Raw genomic sequence first — 12,395 nt, forward strand, 5'->3', positions numbered from 1 at the left:
TCTCGATAAAGTGCTATTGGTTCAGGCAATAATTCACTGGTTCAAGTAAATCATTGGTAACATCACCCAGTGTGTTCAACAATACCACACAAGCTACAAGCATGGCATGACATTAGAGGGGGAAAAAACAGAGGCCTTGCAAATAACAATCCATATTCGGATTTCCTCCCTTTCCACAAAAGGCATTCCCGAAAAAACATCAAATCTGCCTGGTGGAAAATAAATCCTTAAGCTGCTCATTACGATTACTGGATATTTCTGTAACCAGAGGATCTCCAGGGAGTTGCCTGTTTGCAATGTGTCTCCATTCTTATTAATGATGGTGAAAGGGAGAATATAGGAGTACTGGAGAAGGATATGGAACGAGTGTATTTAACTGCAGAAAAGGAGTGCTTCTGGAAAAACAGCAGAATTTCAGATCGATGTCACCCAGCCCTTGCATTAATTCGAGGCTGAGAGAAAGTTGAAGCAAAGACCCCGACCACAAATTTCAGTCTTCCGCAGTTATGCAAATCGGACGGGGTGGGAGGGGCAGGCTGGTGGCTGCAGAGCAGTTAGTCCAATATCATCTAGGGGGAAAGCTTTTAAGGAAGTGAGTATTTAAAGATGATTATGTGCACCAATCAGCTCAAAGTGCTTGAATTTGGAATTACTGGAAAAACATCACCACTTCCAGTTCAAGGGCACATCAGGCCACAAACTTAAGTGACTTTAATCATTACATAGAAACTAGAAGCAGGAGTGGGTCATTCCGCCCTTCGAGTTTGCTCCGCCATTCATTTTGATCATCAAATTCAATCTCCTGATCTCCCCTTCCTCCCATATCCCTTGATCCCTTTAGCCCAAAGAGCTATATCTAATTTATTCTTGAAATCAGACAATGTTTTGGCCTCAACTACTTTCTGTGGCAGTGAATTCCACACATTCATCACCCTCTGGGTGAAGAAATTTCTCCTCACCTCAGTCCTAAAAGGTTTACCCCTTGTCACTGATTATTCAGTGTTTCTACTGCTCAGACATCTGCATGCAACAAATTCTTTGCTCCTCAACGAGGGACACAAACCCATTTACGCTACAAGGTTTAATCATGCAAACTTGGAACAGGAGTCGGCCATTTGGCCTCTCGAGCCTACTTTGCCATTCAATACGACCATGGCTAATCTGATTGTGGCCTCAATCCCACATTCCGCACACCCTCAACATCCTTTCACTCCCTCGTTAGTCAAGAATCCAGCTCCCCCTGCCTTAAACATATTTAATGACCCTGCCTCCACCCCTTTTCACAAACAGACAACTCAGACAAAAAAAAATACAATCTTCTAATCTGTGTCTCAAATGGAGGACTCATTTTTAAAACGTTCTTTCAGCACCCACTCTGTCAAGTCCCCTCAGTATTCGTACCTTTCAATAAGATCACTCCTCATTCTTCTAAACTCCAATAGATATAGGATCAAACCGTCTTACTCTTAACCTTGTCATTCTAGAAATTGGTTGAACGAACCTCAGAACATAAGAACGTAAGAACTAGGAGCAGGAGTAGGCCATCTGGCCCCTCGAGCCTGCTCCGCCATGCAATAAGATCATGGCTGATCTTTTTGTGGACTCAGCTCCACTTACCCGCCCGCTCACCATAACTCTTAATTCCTTTACTGTTCAAAAATGTATCTATCCTTGCCTTAAAAACATTCAATGAGGTAGCCTCAACTGCTTCACTGGGCAGGGAATTCCACAGATTCACAACCCTTTGTGTGAAGAAGTTCCTCCTCAACTCAGTCCTAAATCTGCTCCCCCTTATTTCGAGGTGATGCCCCCTAGTTCTAGTTTCATCTGTTGGTGGAAACAGCTTCCCTGCTTCAATCTTATCTATTCCCTTCATAATTTTATATGTTTCTATAAAATTTCCCCTCATTCTTCTGAATTCCGATGAGTATAGCCCCAGTGTACTCAGTCTCTCCTGTTTCTAATGCAATTATGTCCTTTCTTAAATAAGCAAACCAAAACTGTACACCGTACCCAGATGTGGTCTCACCAATGTGTACAACCATAGCAAAGCGTTTGTACTTTTTAGGTTCCACAATTTTCAACAACTTCGACAGATGCACCACAGCACTTTTATTCATAAACAAGCAAATCATTTTATTCATAAACAAATCTAAACTTTGTCTGGATAATTTCTTCAACCTCATCAGCCAACCTTCTCTTTCACAGCTGGTGTACACACAAAAAATAATTTAATCACTCAAATTGCACAATACTGAAAAAATCTAAATACACTGTCCCTGTGGCATTATGATACCCAGTGCGTGGAAAGAAAGCATTCTTTCTGGTTGCGTCACAGCTTGTTATGGCTCCTGCTCTGCCCAAGACCGCGAGGAACTACAAGGGTCGTGAATGAAGCTCAATCCATCACGCAAACCAGCCTCCCATTCATTAACCCTGTCTACGCTTCCCGCTGCCTCGGCAAAGCAGCCAGCATAAACAAGGACCCCGCGCACTCCGGACATACTCTCTTCCACCTTCTTCCGTTGGGAAAAAGATATAAAAGTCTGAGGTCACGCAACCAACCGACCCAAGAACAGCTTCTTCCCTGCTGCCATCAGACTTTTGAATGGACCTACATCACGTTAAGTTGATCTTTCTCTACACCCTAGCTATGACTGTAACACTACATTCTGCACACTCTCATTTCCTTCCCTGTGTGCGGTACGCTTTGTATAGCATGCAAGAAACAATACTTTTCACTGTATACTAAAACATGTGACAATAATAAATCAAATTTCCCTTGCAATAACCAACAACATTCCATTTGCCTTTCTAATCACTTGTACCTACGTACCAACTTTGTGATTCACATACCCAGGACATTATTCCTTTCAGTGAAACACTGGAGGAAGGTTAAGGTACAAGCAATCTAAAACATTCAGCAACAGTGCCTTCTACGCTCAGGGTTTGGTTTACTTGCTCAGTTGATTAATTATTATGCTTGCTCCTTCACTATGCAAATACAAACAGATTTTCTTGGTTCAACTGGAGACTGTTCTGTCTCACACAGTGCTGCCCAACCTTCGCATACATTAGTTATGTGATGCCAAGCAAATTCAATAATCTCTCTTACCTAACCTCCCAAAGTCTCCTTCACCCCAGGTGTACAATTCGCCATCTTCTGTCACGGCTGCACTGTGTCTATAGCCAGCAGAGACGCACACAACAGCCTTTGTAAAGAACATGTAGAAACTGGGGTTATCACAAGCAATCACAGAGCACAAGTAGTTCATTTTGATTCATAATTATACTGACAATTATCGCCACTACATGGGGGGGGGGGGGGGGGGGGGGGGAATGACCATTCAACCGAGTTTTCACTTCCAAAATATAACACAACAAAAGGACGAGAGTTTTCCTATCGAGTAAGCAAGCAGAGAGTTGAATCATTGAACACTTACTTTCCCTTGCAAAGGCCCCTGGATAAGTTTGGGATATTTCTGTGTTGAACTGTTTCCGTGCCCAAGTTTTCCATAGTCACCATCACCCCAGCTGAAGACTTCTCCCTCAGTGGTGAACGCGAGAGTATGTCCATCGGAACCTTTTGACGAGGAGATTTTTTTGATAGCGCGATGTGGTTCAAAAGTTAACTTTTTCAGGGTGGATTGGTTATTTGAATCACCGAGGCCGAGCCGTCCATAGCTTCCCTTGCCACAGGCTCTTACTGACCCATCAGATGAAATGACAAAGGTGCAATACTGTCCGGCTTCAATCTAAAGGGGGCGGGAAAGGAAAGGGCAATCCACAAAACGTGGAGATGATCACAATGTACACGTTGAAGATACAACACTTCGATTATTACACGCAGTGGTTTCTATCAAATAAAATAGCACTTCCCAATAGTAAGAAATCAAATCACAAACATGTCAGTGGCACAGTGGTTAAGACTGCTGCCTCACAGCGCCAGGGACCTGGGTTTGAATCCCGGCTCGGGTCACTGTCTGTGCGGAGTCTGCACATTCTCCCCGCGTCTGCGTGGGTTTCCTCCCACGGTCTGAGAGACGTGCTGGTTAGGGTGCACTGACCGTGCTAAATTCTCCCTGGGTGTACCCGAACAGGCGCCGGAGTGTGGCGACTAGGGGATTTTCACCGTCTGTAGGCAGACTTGTGACAATAATAAAATAAACTTTAAACTTTGTCATTTATCCAGAATGTAAGTTAACCAATCATAAATCATCAGGCACCAAATTACTCTTATGCTAATATTTGTGACATAGACAAACACCTAATTCTCTGGTAAACGCAAGACAGAAAAGAGTGTTCTTTTCAGGGGTCTGGAAAGGGTGAGGTTCAAATAATGAACTGTTTCTATTCCTCGCTTTAAAGTGGTTTGGGAACAGCGGAAACCTTCAAAAACGCAAGTCTTTTGTTTCAATCCTGTTCTGAGGTCCTGCGCGTCCGAGGTGTTCTTTTATCCCTTGGCTTGATAGTGTAATGAGTGTTAACTATATAACAAGTGTTAACCACAAAACCAAAGGTTATGGATTTTAATCATTTGCTGCGAATGTTGCAATAGTCAGCATGATATAAGAATGCCTCTCCTCTACTATTAAGTGGATTTGCTGAGGCTCTAAGTAGGATTGCTACAAATCCGCTTAAATAGCAGCTCCCTTGCTGGGCCCCGTGCACCACCGAAGACAACACAGATTGGTCTTTGTATTTCATGTATTTGAAGATTACTGATTATCTCAATTTGCTTTGAGCTTTTAGTTCTCCTTTTCCATTGTCCCTCATCAGTCAACTTAAATCAATGATCCAGAATGATTTGCGTCACAATTCCTTTCAGCTACTTCCACCTGTCTGAATATCTCTCAATTTGATCACCGAAGAGTTGGCTATTTTTTATAATCACCATTTACATTCCCTTTGTCAACGCCGGTCATAGAATACTACAGTGCAGAAGGAGGCCAATCTAGTCCTCACTTGCCACAATCCCACCCAGGCCCGATCCCCACAAACTCGTGCATTATTTACCCTAGATAGTCCCCCTGACAATAAAGGGCAATTTAGCACGGCCAATCCACCTAACCCACACATCTTTGGACTGAGGGGGGAAACCGGAGCACCCGGAGGAAACCCACGCAGACACGGGGGAGAACGTGCGAAATCCGCACAGTCACCCGAGGCCGGAATTGATCCTTGGTCCCTGGTGCTGTGAAGCAGCAGTGCTAACCATTGTGCCACTGAGCCGCCCACAATGAAGAATCTTCCCCTGAAACATTACCAGAGTGTAATAGCAGTATTGCCACAAAACAATTTGAATTAAATACTTAAACTCAAACTTACAAAGCATCAATGCGTTGAGAAACATTCTTATATATTTGTTCATACTGCTCCGCTAGACAATATTCTAACCACTAAATCTTCTGAAGTATGGCTGAAGTCCACTAATCCCAGTAGCAGAAACAGGAGCTAGATCTATTGCCAGCTGCCACAGTTTGACAAAGAACACCTATTATAAAAATATTTGTAAGTTGGGAAAGCAGAGTGGAAAATGTATAAATACCCTACTTACAGTCTGAGCATCAGCAAAACTTGAAGCTAATTTTGGCTGCAGAATTTTTTCCTGTGTTCCCTCCACCAGCTGATGGCTGCTGTTGCTGCCCCACACGTACACTTCACATGTTTCGGACACCACAGGGGCATCGCCACTCTGCAAACTGTCAGGACTCGCACACGTCCTGGAGTAGTCTGAAGCCATTCGACAAACCTATGGACCGAAAAGGGAAGTCATCAATTTCAAGATTTACAGCTCCAAAATTACCAGCAGCAAATAAATACATGTCTAACTCCGATATTAAAAACACTTTCCACGCTTACTCTAAACCGTCAAGAGCAACTCATAAACAGACGAAAGTAATCATAGAATCCCTACAGTGTAGAAAGAGGCCATTCTGCCCAAAGAGCCTGCACTGAGAAGAATCCCACCCAGGCCCTATCCCCGAAACCTCAAGTATTTACTTTACTAATCCTGCTAACACTAAGGAGCAATTTAGCTTGGCAAATCCACCTAACCCGCACATTTATGAGTGTGGGAGGAAACCGGAGCACCCAGAGGAAACCCACGCAGACACTGGGAGAACATGGTTGATAGGGTTGTTAAGAAGGCGTACGGTGTGTTAGCTTTTATTGGTAGAGGGATTGAGTTTCGGAGCCAGGAGGTCATGCTGCAACTGTACAAAATTCTGGTGCGGCCGCATTTGGAGTATTGCGTACAGTTCTGGTCACCGTATTATAGGAAAGATGTGGAAGTGTTGGAAAGGGTGCAGAGGAGATTTACCAGGATGTTGCCTGGTATGGTGGGAAAATCGTATGAGGAAAGACTGAGGGGCTTGAGGTTGTTTTCGTTAGAGAGAAGGTTAAGAGGTGACTTAATAGAGGCATACAAGATGATCAGAGGATTAGATAGGGTGGATAGTGAGAGCCTTTTTCCTCGGATGGTGATAGCTAGCACGAGGGGACATAGTTTTAAATTGAGGGGTGAGAGATATAGGACAGATGTTAGAGGTAGGTTCTTTACTCAGAGAGTAGCAAGGGCGTGGAATGCCCTGCCTGCAGCAGTAGTGGACTCGTCAACATTAAGAGCATTCAAATGGTTATTGGATAAACATATGGATGATATTGGAATAGTGTAGATTAGAGGGGCTTTAGATTGGTTTCACAGGTCGGCGCAACATCGAGGGCCGAAGGGCCTGTACTGCGCTGTAATGTTCTATGTTCTAACGTCAGACTCCACCCAGTCACCCATGGCCGGAATTGAACCCGGGTCCCCGGCGCTGCGAGGTTTCAGTGCTGACCACAGTGTCACCGTGCTGCTCGTGGGCAACAAATGCTAACCTTGCCAGTCATGTCCATATCCCATGAAGGGATTTTTGAAAAATACTTCTTGCATCTTAGTTTCAAACCAGAATGCCTGCACAACTTCAAATGGGCGGCATGATGGCACAGTGGTTAGCACTGCTGCCTCACAGCACCAGGGACCCGGCTTTGGTCACTGTCTGAGCAGAGTCTGCATGTTCTCCCCGTGCCTGCGTGGGTTTCCTCCCACAGTCTGAAAGACGAGCTGGTTAGGTGCACTGCTAAATTCTCCCTCAGTGTACCCAAAGCAGAGTGTGGCGACTCGGGGATTTTCATAGTAATTTCATTGCAGTGTTAATGCAAGCCTACTTGTGACACTAATAAACAAACTTAAATGCAATTCAAATGGATGCACATCGAGGATGTGGGCAAGTGCTTTATATAATGCAAGCTTCTTTCTAATCAATGAGTTCTATACTCAGTAGACATTGTTTAATAAAGTTATTTTCAAAAATACTAAGAAAATTCTAGAACAATATATCCTGCATCTTACGCACCTCTTCAAAGAGGCAGAGGGCTGCCTCATATAATGAGCACAGACCATCCGGCGTCCTAGTGGGTTCTCGCCATTGACTCCTATCACCCGATGAACCCTGTGAGAATCAAAGTTTTCACAGTTAATTAAAAACAGCAAATGAAAGTTATCATTAGTGCCTGAACAACAAATTAGAAGTGGCCAGAAGAGATCAATGCACTCAGACACAAGTGAAACAGCAACAAAACACATATCCTTAAACACATTCACACTAATTAACAGTGCCATTCATGGAAAGGGCCACGCAAAGATGTTTTATAGGAAGGAGAGCAGCATAAACAATATGAGGAAGCCAGTATGAGGAATTTCAAATGAGAATCCCACAGTAAGAGTGCAAGCAAAAGTCAAATAGCCGTAGATAAGGTGATTTTTAACAGTTCAAATGAATAATTCCCTCCCCACCCCCCCCCCCCCTTATTGTTTGTTTAGGGGGGGAGAGAGAGAGAGAGAGAGAGAGAGAGAGAGAGAGAGAACGTATTTTACACAGAGGGTGGTGGGGGCCTGGAATGCGCTGCCGGGCAAGGTGGTGGAGGCGGACACACTGGAAACGTTTAAGACTTATCTAGATAGCCACATGAATGGAGTGGGAATGGAGGGATACGAAAGAATGGTCTAGTTTGGACCAGGGAGCGGCGCGGGCTTGGAGGGCCGAAGGGCCTGTTCCTGTGCTGTATTGTTCTTTGTACCCACAGTGCCGTTTGGGAGGGAGTGCCAGGATTTTGACCCAGCAACAATGAAAGAACAGAGATATATTTCCAAGTCAGGATGGAGAGTGGCTTGGAGGGGAACTTCCAGGTGATTGCATTCCTAGGAATCTGCTGTTCTTGTCCTTCCAGATGGCAGTGGGCTGGGTTTGGAAGCTGCTGCCTAAGGAACTTTGGTGAATTCCTATAGAGCATCTTGTAGATGGTACACTGTCTGGGACATTATTTGTAAGGATGATTCTGTGAGCATGATTACAGCAAGCAGTTGCTTGACTAGGTTATGAGGCAGCTCTCCCAATTTTGACACAAGCAACCAGAAGTTGCTAAGGAGGACTTTGCAGGTTGTTTTGGTGTTGTCGCTTCCGGTGCCTAGGTCAATGCTGGGTAGCCCACCCGGTTTGATTCCTTTTTACTGACTTTGTAGCGGTTGAATACAACTGAGGGGCTTGTGAGGACATCTGAGAGTCAACCACATTGCTGTGGATTTGGAGTCACATGTAGGCTAGGTCAGGCCAGAGTGGCAGGTTTCCTAAAGAACATTAGTGAACCAGTTAGGTTTTTTTCAAAAACGACAATGGTCACCATTAAACTTTTAATTCCAGATGTTTTTTTTATATAGAGTTTAAATTCCACCATCTGCCGTGTTGGGATTCGAACCCCAAGAGCATTACCCTGGGTCTCTGGATTACTAGTCAAGTGACAATATCACTGTGCCACCAGCTCCCCCATGTAAGCCACAGTAATACAACTGGGCAGTCAACAAGCAAGTTCATCTGTTTGACATTTAAAAAACACGACTTTGGATTGTCCAAATAAATTTCACCTATAACAGATCACTATAAAAGTTAGTGCCAGATTAGTGAAGATAGCCAAGAGAACTTTATCAAGGAACCAAACACACAAAATAGTGCTTTAACAGTAGTATCTCACAGAGGAAAATGCTGTGCTAACAAATATCATGGAGGGAGTGAGATTGGTTAGGAGACATGGGATGGGGAAATTGTACCCAACATGTACCACAGTGGAGGGAGCTACCCTAAACATCAGGGAGGGGACTCTCTGATTGTTGCCAACTAAACTGCACTAACAGGTATAATCCACCATCCAAATCTCCATGCTCTCAATCCTTATACCACAGGATCTCTCTAGATACGCACGGGAAATATCTCTCGGGTCGGTTTGCATGCCACGAACAACTATCTGCATTTTTAAAAATAGGTTTCTAATTTGCTTCAAACACCTGCCTCGACTTAACCATAGAGTGGCAGAAACAAAACAGACCGATGCATACTTTCCACAGCCGTACATTCCCCAGAGAATGATGAACTGCACATGCAAAGGTGCATAAATGATTATACAAGTGACAGTGTGCACTTTGTGAAGATAGCGTGCAATAACCCTCCCCAAGGTTGTGTAGAAGAATGAACATTTCTCAGGAAGTCCCCAAGATGTTCACTCTTAATCACATTTCTCATTTCTTGGAAGGGTGAAAGGTTGATTGGCGTCTCCTGGCTGACCTACTTATTTGCTGCGGCCATGGCCAATGACTCCTCTACACAATTCCAGCACCTTAGAAGTGCACAGATAAAAAGGAGGGAGGTGGGCAAAATAGAAGGCTCTAAGCATATATCTGAAGAGCACAAAGTTCTAGGAATAAATTAACCCATTTCATCTACAGCACCCAGTTTTAGTTACTAAATGCATAGAATTATTACGGCACAGGCCACCAACCCCATGCCAGCTCTCTGACAAGCAATCCAGTCAGTCCCTCCCCCACTCCATCACCCACATAGCCCTGGAAGTGCCCATCCAATTTCCTTTTGTAATCACTGATCATCTCTGCTTTCATCCTCGGTGGCAGCAAGCTCCTAGTCATTACCACTTGCTGCATAAAACAATTCTGCCTCACATCACCACGGTATCTCTTCCCCAAAAGCCTTAGGTCTGTTCCCCAGTCCTTGTACCATCAGCTAGAAGGAACAGCTTTTGTTGTCTACCTTACCCAAGCTTATCGTATTCTTCAATACCTCTTTGAAATCTTCCCTTGATCTTCTTGGGACAGGAGCAATCTAAACCTGTAGCTAAAATTCTTCATCCACAGAACCTACTCTGGTAAACCAACTCTGCACCCTAACATCCTTCCTGAAGTATAGTGACCAGGATTGGATACAGTACTATAAAAGTTCGGCATAAATTCCCTGCTTTTGTACTCAATAACTCACGAATGTCAAGATCCCGTATCCTTTGCTAACCATTCCCTCAAAATGTCCTTCAAAGATTGATGCACGTACATCCCCAAGTCCCTCTGCCCCTACATTTTCTTTGGAACCATGCCATTAAGTACGCATTGGCCAAATACCATCATCCCACACTTTTGTCCTAAATTCCAGCTGCCATTTGCCTGCCCATTCTACTAGCCTTTATTTCCTGCTGCAGTTAATTGGCACCATCCTCATTTTTGTCATACCTCCAAGTTTGTTATCAACAAATTTTACTCTGAATTCCAAACCCAAGTCATTTGTATGTATCAAAAAAACAGTGGTCCTGGCATTGATCCTTGGGGGACACCACTGTCTACCAGTCTCCAGAAACTCTGCTTCTGATCTTGGATTTAAAAAAAACTAATTTAAGCGGACCATAAGATGTAGGAGCAGAATTAGGCCATTCAGCCCATCGGGTTTGCTCCGTCATTCAATCATGGCTGATACGATTCTCATCCCCATTCTTCTGCCTTCTCCCCATAACCCTTGATCCCCTTTTTAATCAAGAACCTGTCTTAAAGATACTCAATGACATGGACTCCACAGGCTTCCATGGCAATGAGTTCCACATATTCACCACCCTCTGGCTGAAGAAATTCCTCCTCATCTCAGTTTAAAAGGGGTGTCCCTTTACTCTGAGTTCTAGTCTCTCCCACTAGTGGAAACATCCTCTCCATGTCCATTCTATCTAGGCCCTCCTATTTTCATGAGCCTCAATTTTGTTAACCAGTCTTTTACGTGATACTTTATCAAACACTAATCCTTGTAGACAACATCGACCAGATTGCCCTCATAAATCCTACATAAATAATTGAATTTTTTGATGGAGTAAAGTCAAAACATGATCTGTCTTTTACAAATCCGTGCTGGCTCTCCTTCATTAACTCAAACTTCCCCAACTCAAACTTCTCCACGTGCAAGTTCCCAATTACTGTTTCAAACACCTTACCCATCACTGATGTTAAACTGTAGTTACTACTAGGAGTGTTCTTTCACGAACAAGAATGTTACATTTTCCAACCTTCTAACAATATGGTGTACAGTTCTGGTCACCTTATTATAGAAAGGACATTAAACTAGAAAGAATGCAGAAATGATTTACTAGGATGCTACCGGGACTTGATGGTTCGGGTTATAAGGAGAGGCTGGATAGACTGGGACTTTTTCCCTGGAGCATAGGAGGCTTAGGGGTGATCTTATAGAGGTCTATAAAATAATGAGGGACATAGATAAGGGAGATAGTCAACATCTTTTCCCAAAGGTAGGGGAGTCTAATACTAGAGGGCATAGGTTTAAGGTGAAAGGGGAAAGATACAGGGGCAATATTTTCACTCAGGGTTGAATATGTCTGGAAATTAGCTCAGTAAGAAGTCTCACAACACCAGGTTAAAGTCCAACAGGTTTATTTGGTAGCAAATACCATAAGCTTTCGGAGCGCTGCTCCTTCGTCAGATGGAGTGGAAATGTGCTCTCAAACAGGGCACAGCGACACAACATCAAGTTACAGAATACTGATTAGAATGCGAATCCCTAAAGCCAGCCAGGTCTTAAAGGTACAGACAATGTGGGTGGAGGGAACATTAAACACAGGTTAAAGAGATGTGTATTGTCTCCAGACAGAACAGCTAGTGAGATTCTGCAAGCCCAGGAGGCAAGCTGCGGGGGTTACTGATAATGTGACGTAAATCCAACATCCCGGTTTAGGCCGTCCTCATGTGTGCGGAACTTGGCTATCAGTTTCTGCTCAGCGACTCGGCGCTGTCGTGTGTCGTGAAGGCCGCCTTGGAGAACACTTACCTGAAGATCCAAGGCTGAATGCCCGTGACTGCTGAAGTGCTCCCCCACAGGAAGAGAACAGTCTTGCCTGGTGATTGTCGAGCGGTGTTCATTCATCCGTTGTCGTAGCGTCTGCATGGTTTCCCCAATGTACCATGCCTCGGGACATCCTTTCCGGCAGCGTATCAGGTAGTCAATGTTGGCCGAGTTGCAAGAGTA

General features: G+C 44.1%; 1 protein-coding gene across 1 annotated transcript in view; it reads right to left on the reverse strand.

The window, feature by feature from the left end:
• The window catches only part of herc1 (HECT and RLD domain containing E3 ubiquitin protein ligase family member 1), a 265,419-nt gene that overhangs the window by 204,218 nt on the left and 48,806 nt on the right, over positions 1–12,395 (reverse strand). The window contains exons 3-6 of the mRNA XM_078199818.1: positions 7,398–7,493; positions 5,558–5,752; positions 3,444–3,755; positions 3,116–3,212 (exon numbers count right to left, since the gene is read on the reverse strand). Coding sequence (XP_078055944.1) covers positions 3,116–3,212; positions 3,444–3,755; positions 5,558–5,752; positions 7,398–7,493 — 700 coding nt within the window. The remainder of the gene's footprint in view (positions 1–3,115; positions 3,213–3,443; positions 3,756–5,557; positions 5,753–7,397; positions 7,494–12,395) is intronic.

The sequence above is a fragment of the Mustelus asterias genome, chromosome 29 (assembly GCF_964213995.1).
Source record: "Mustelus asterias chromosome 29, sMusAst1.hap1.1, whole genome shotgun sequence".
In the NCBI taxonomy this organism is placed as follows: Eukaryota; Metazoa; Chordata; class Chondrichthyes; order Carcharhiniformes; family Triakidae; genus Mustelus; species Mustelus asterias.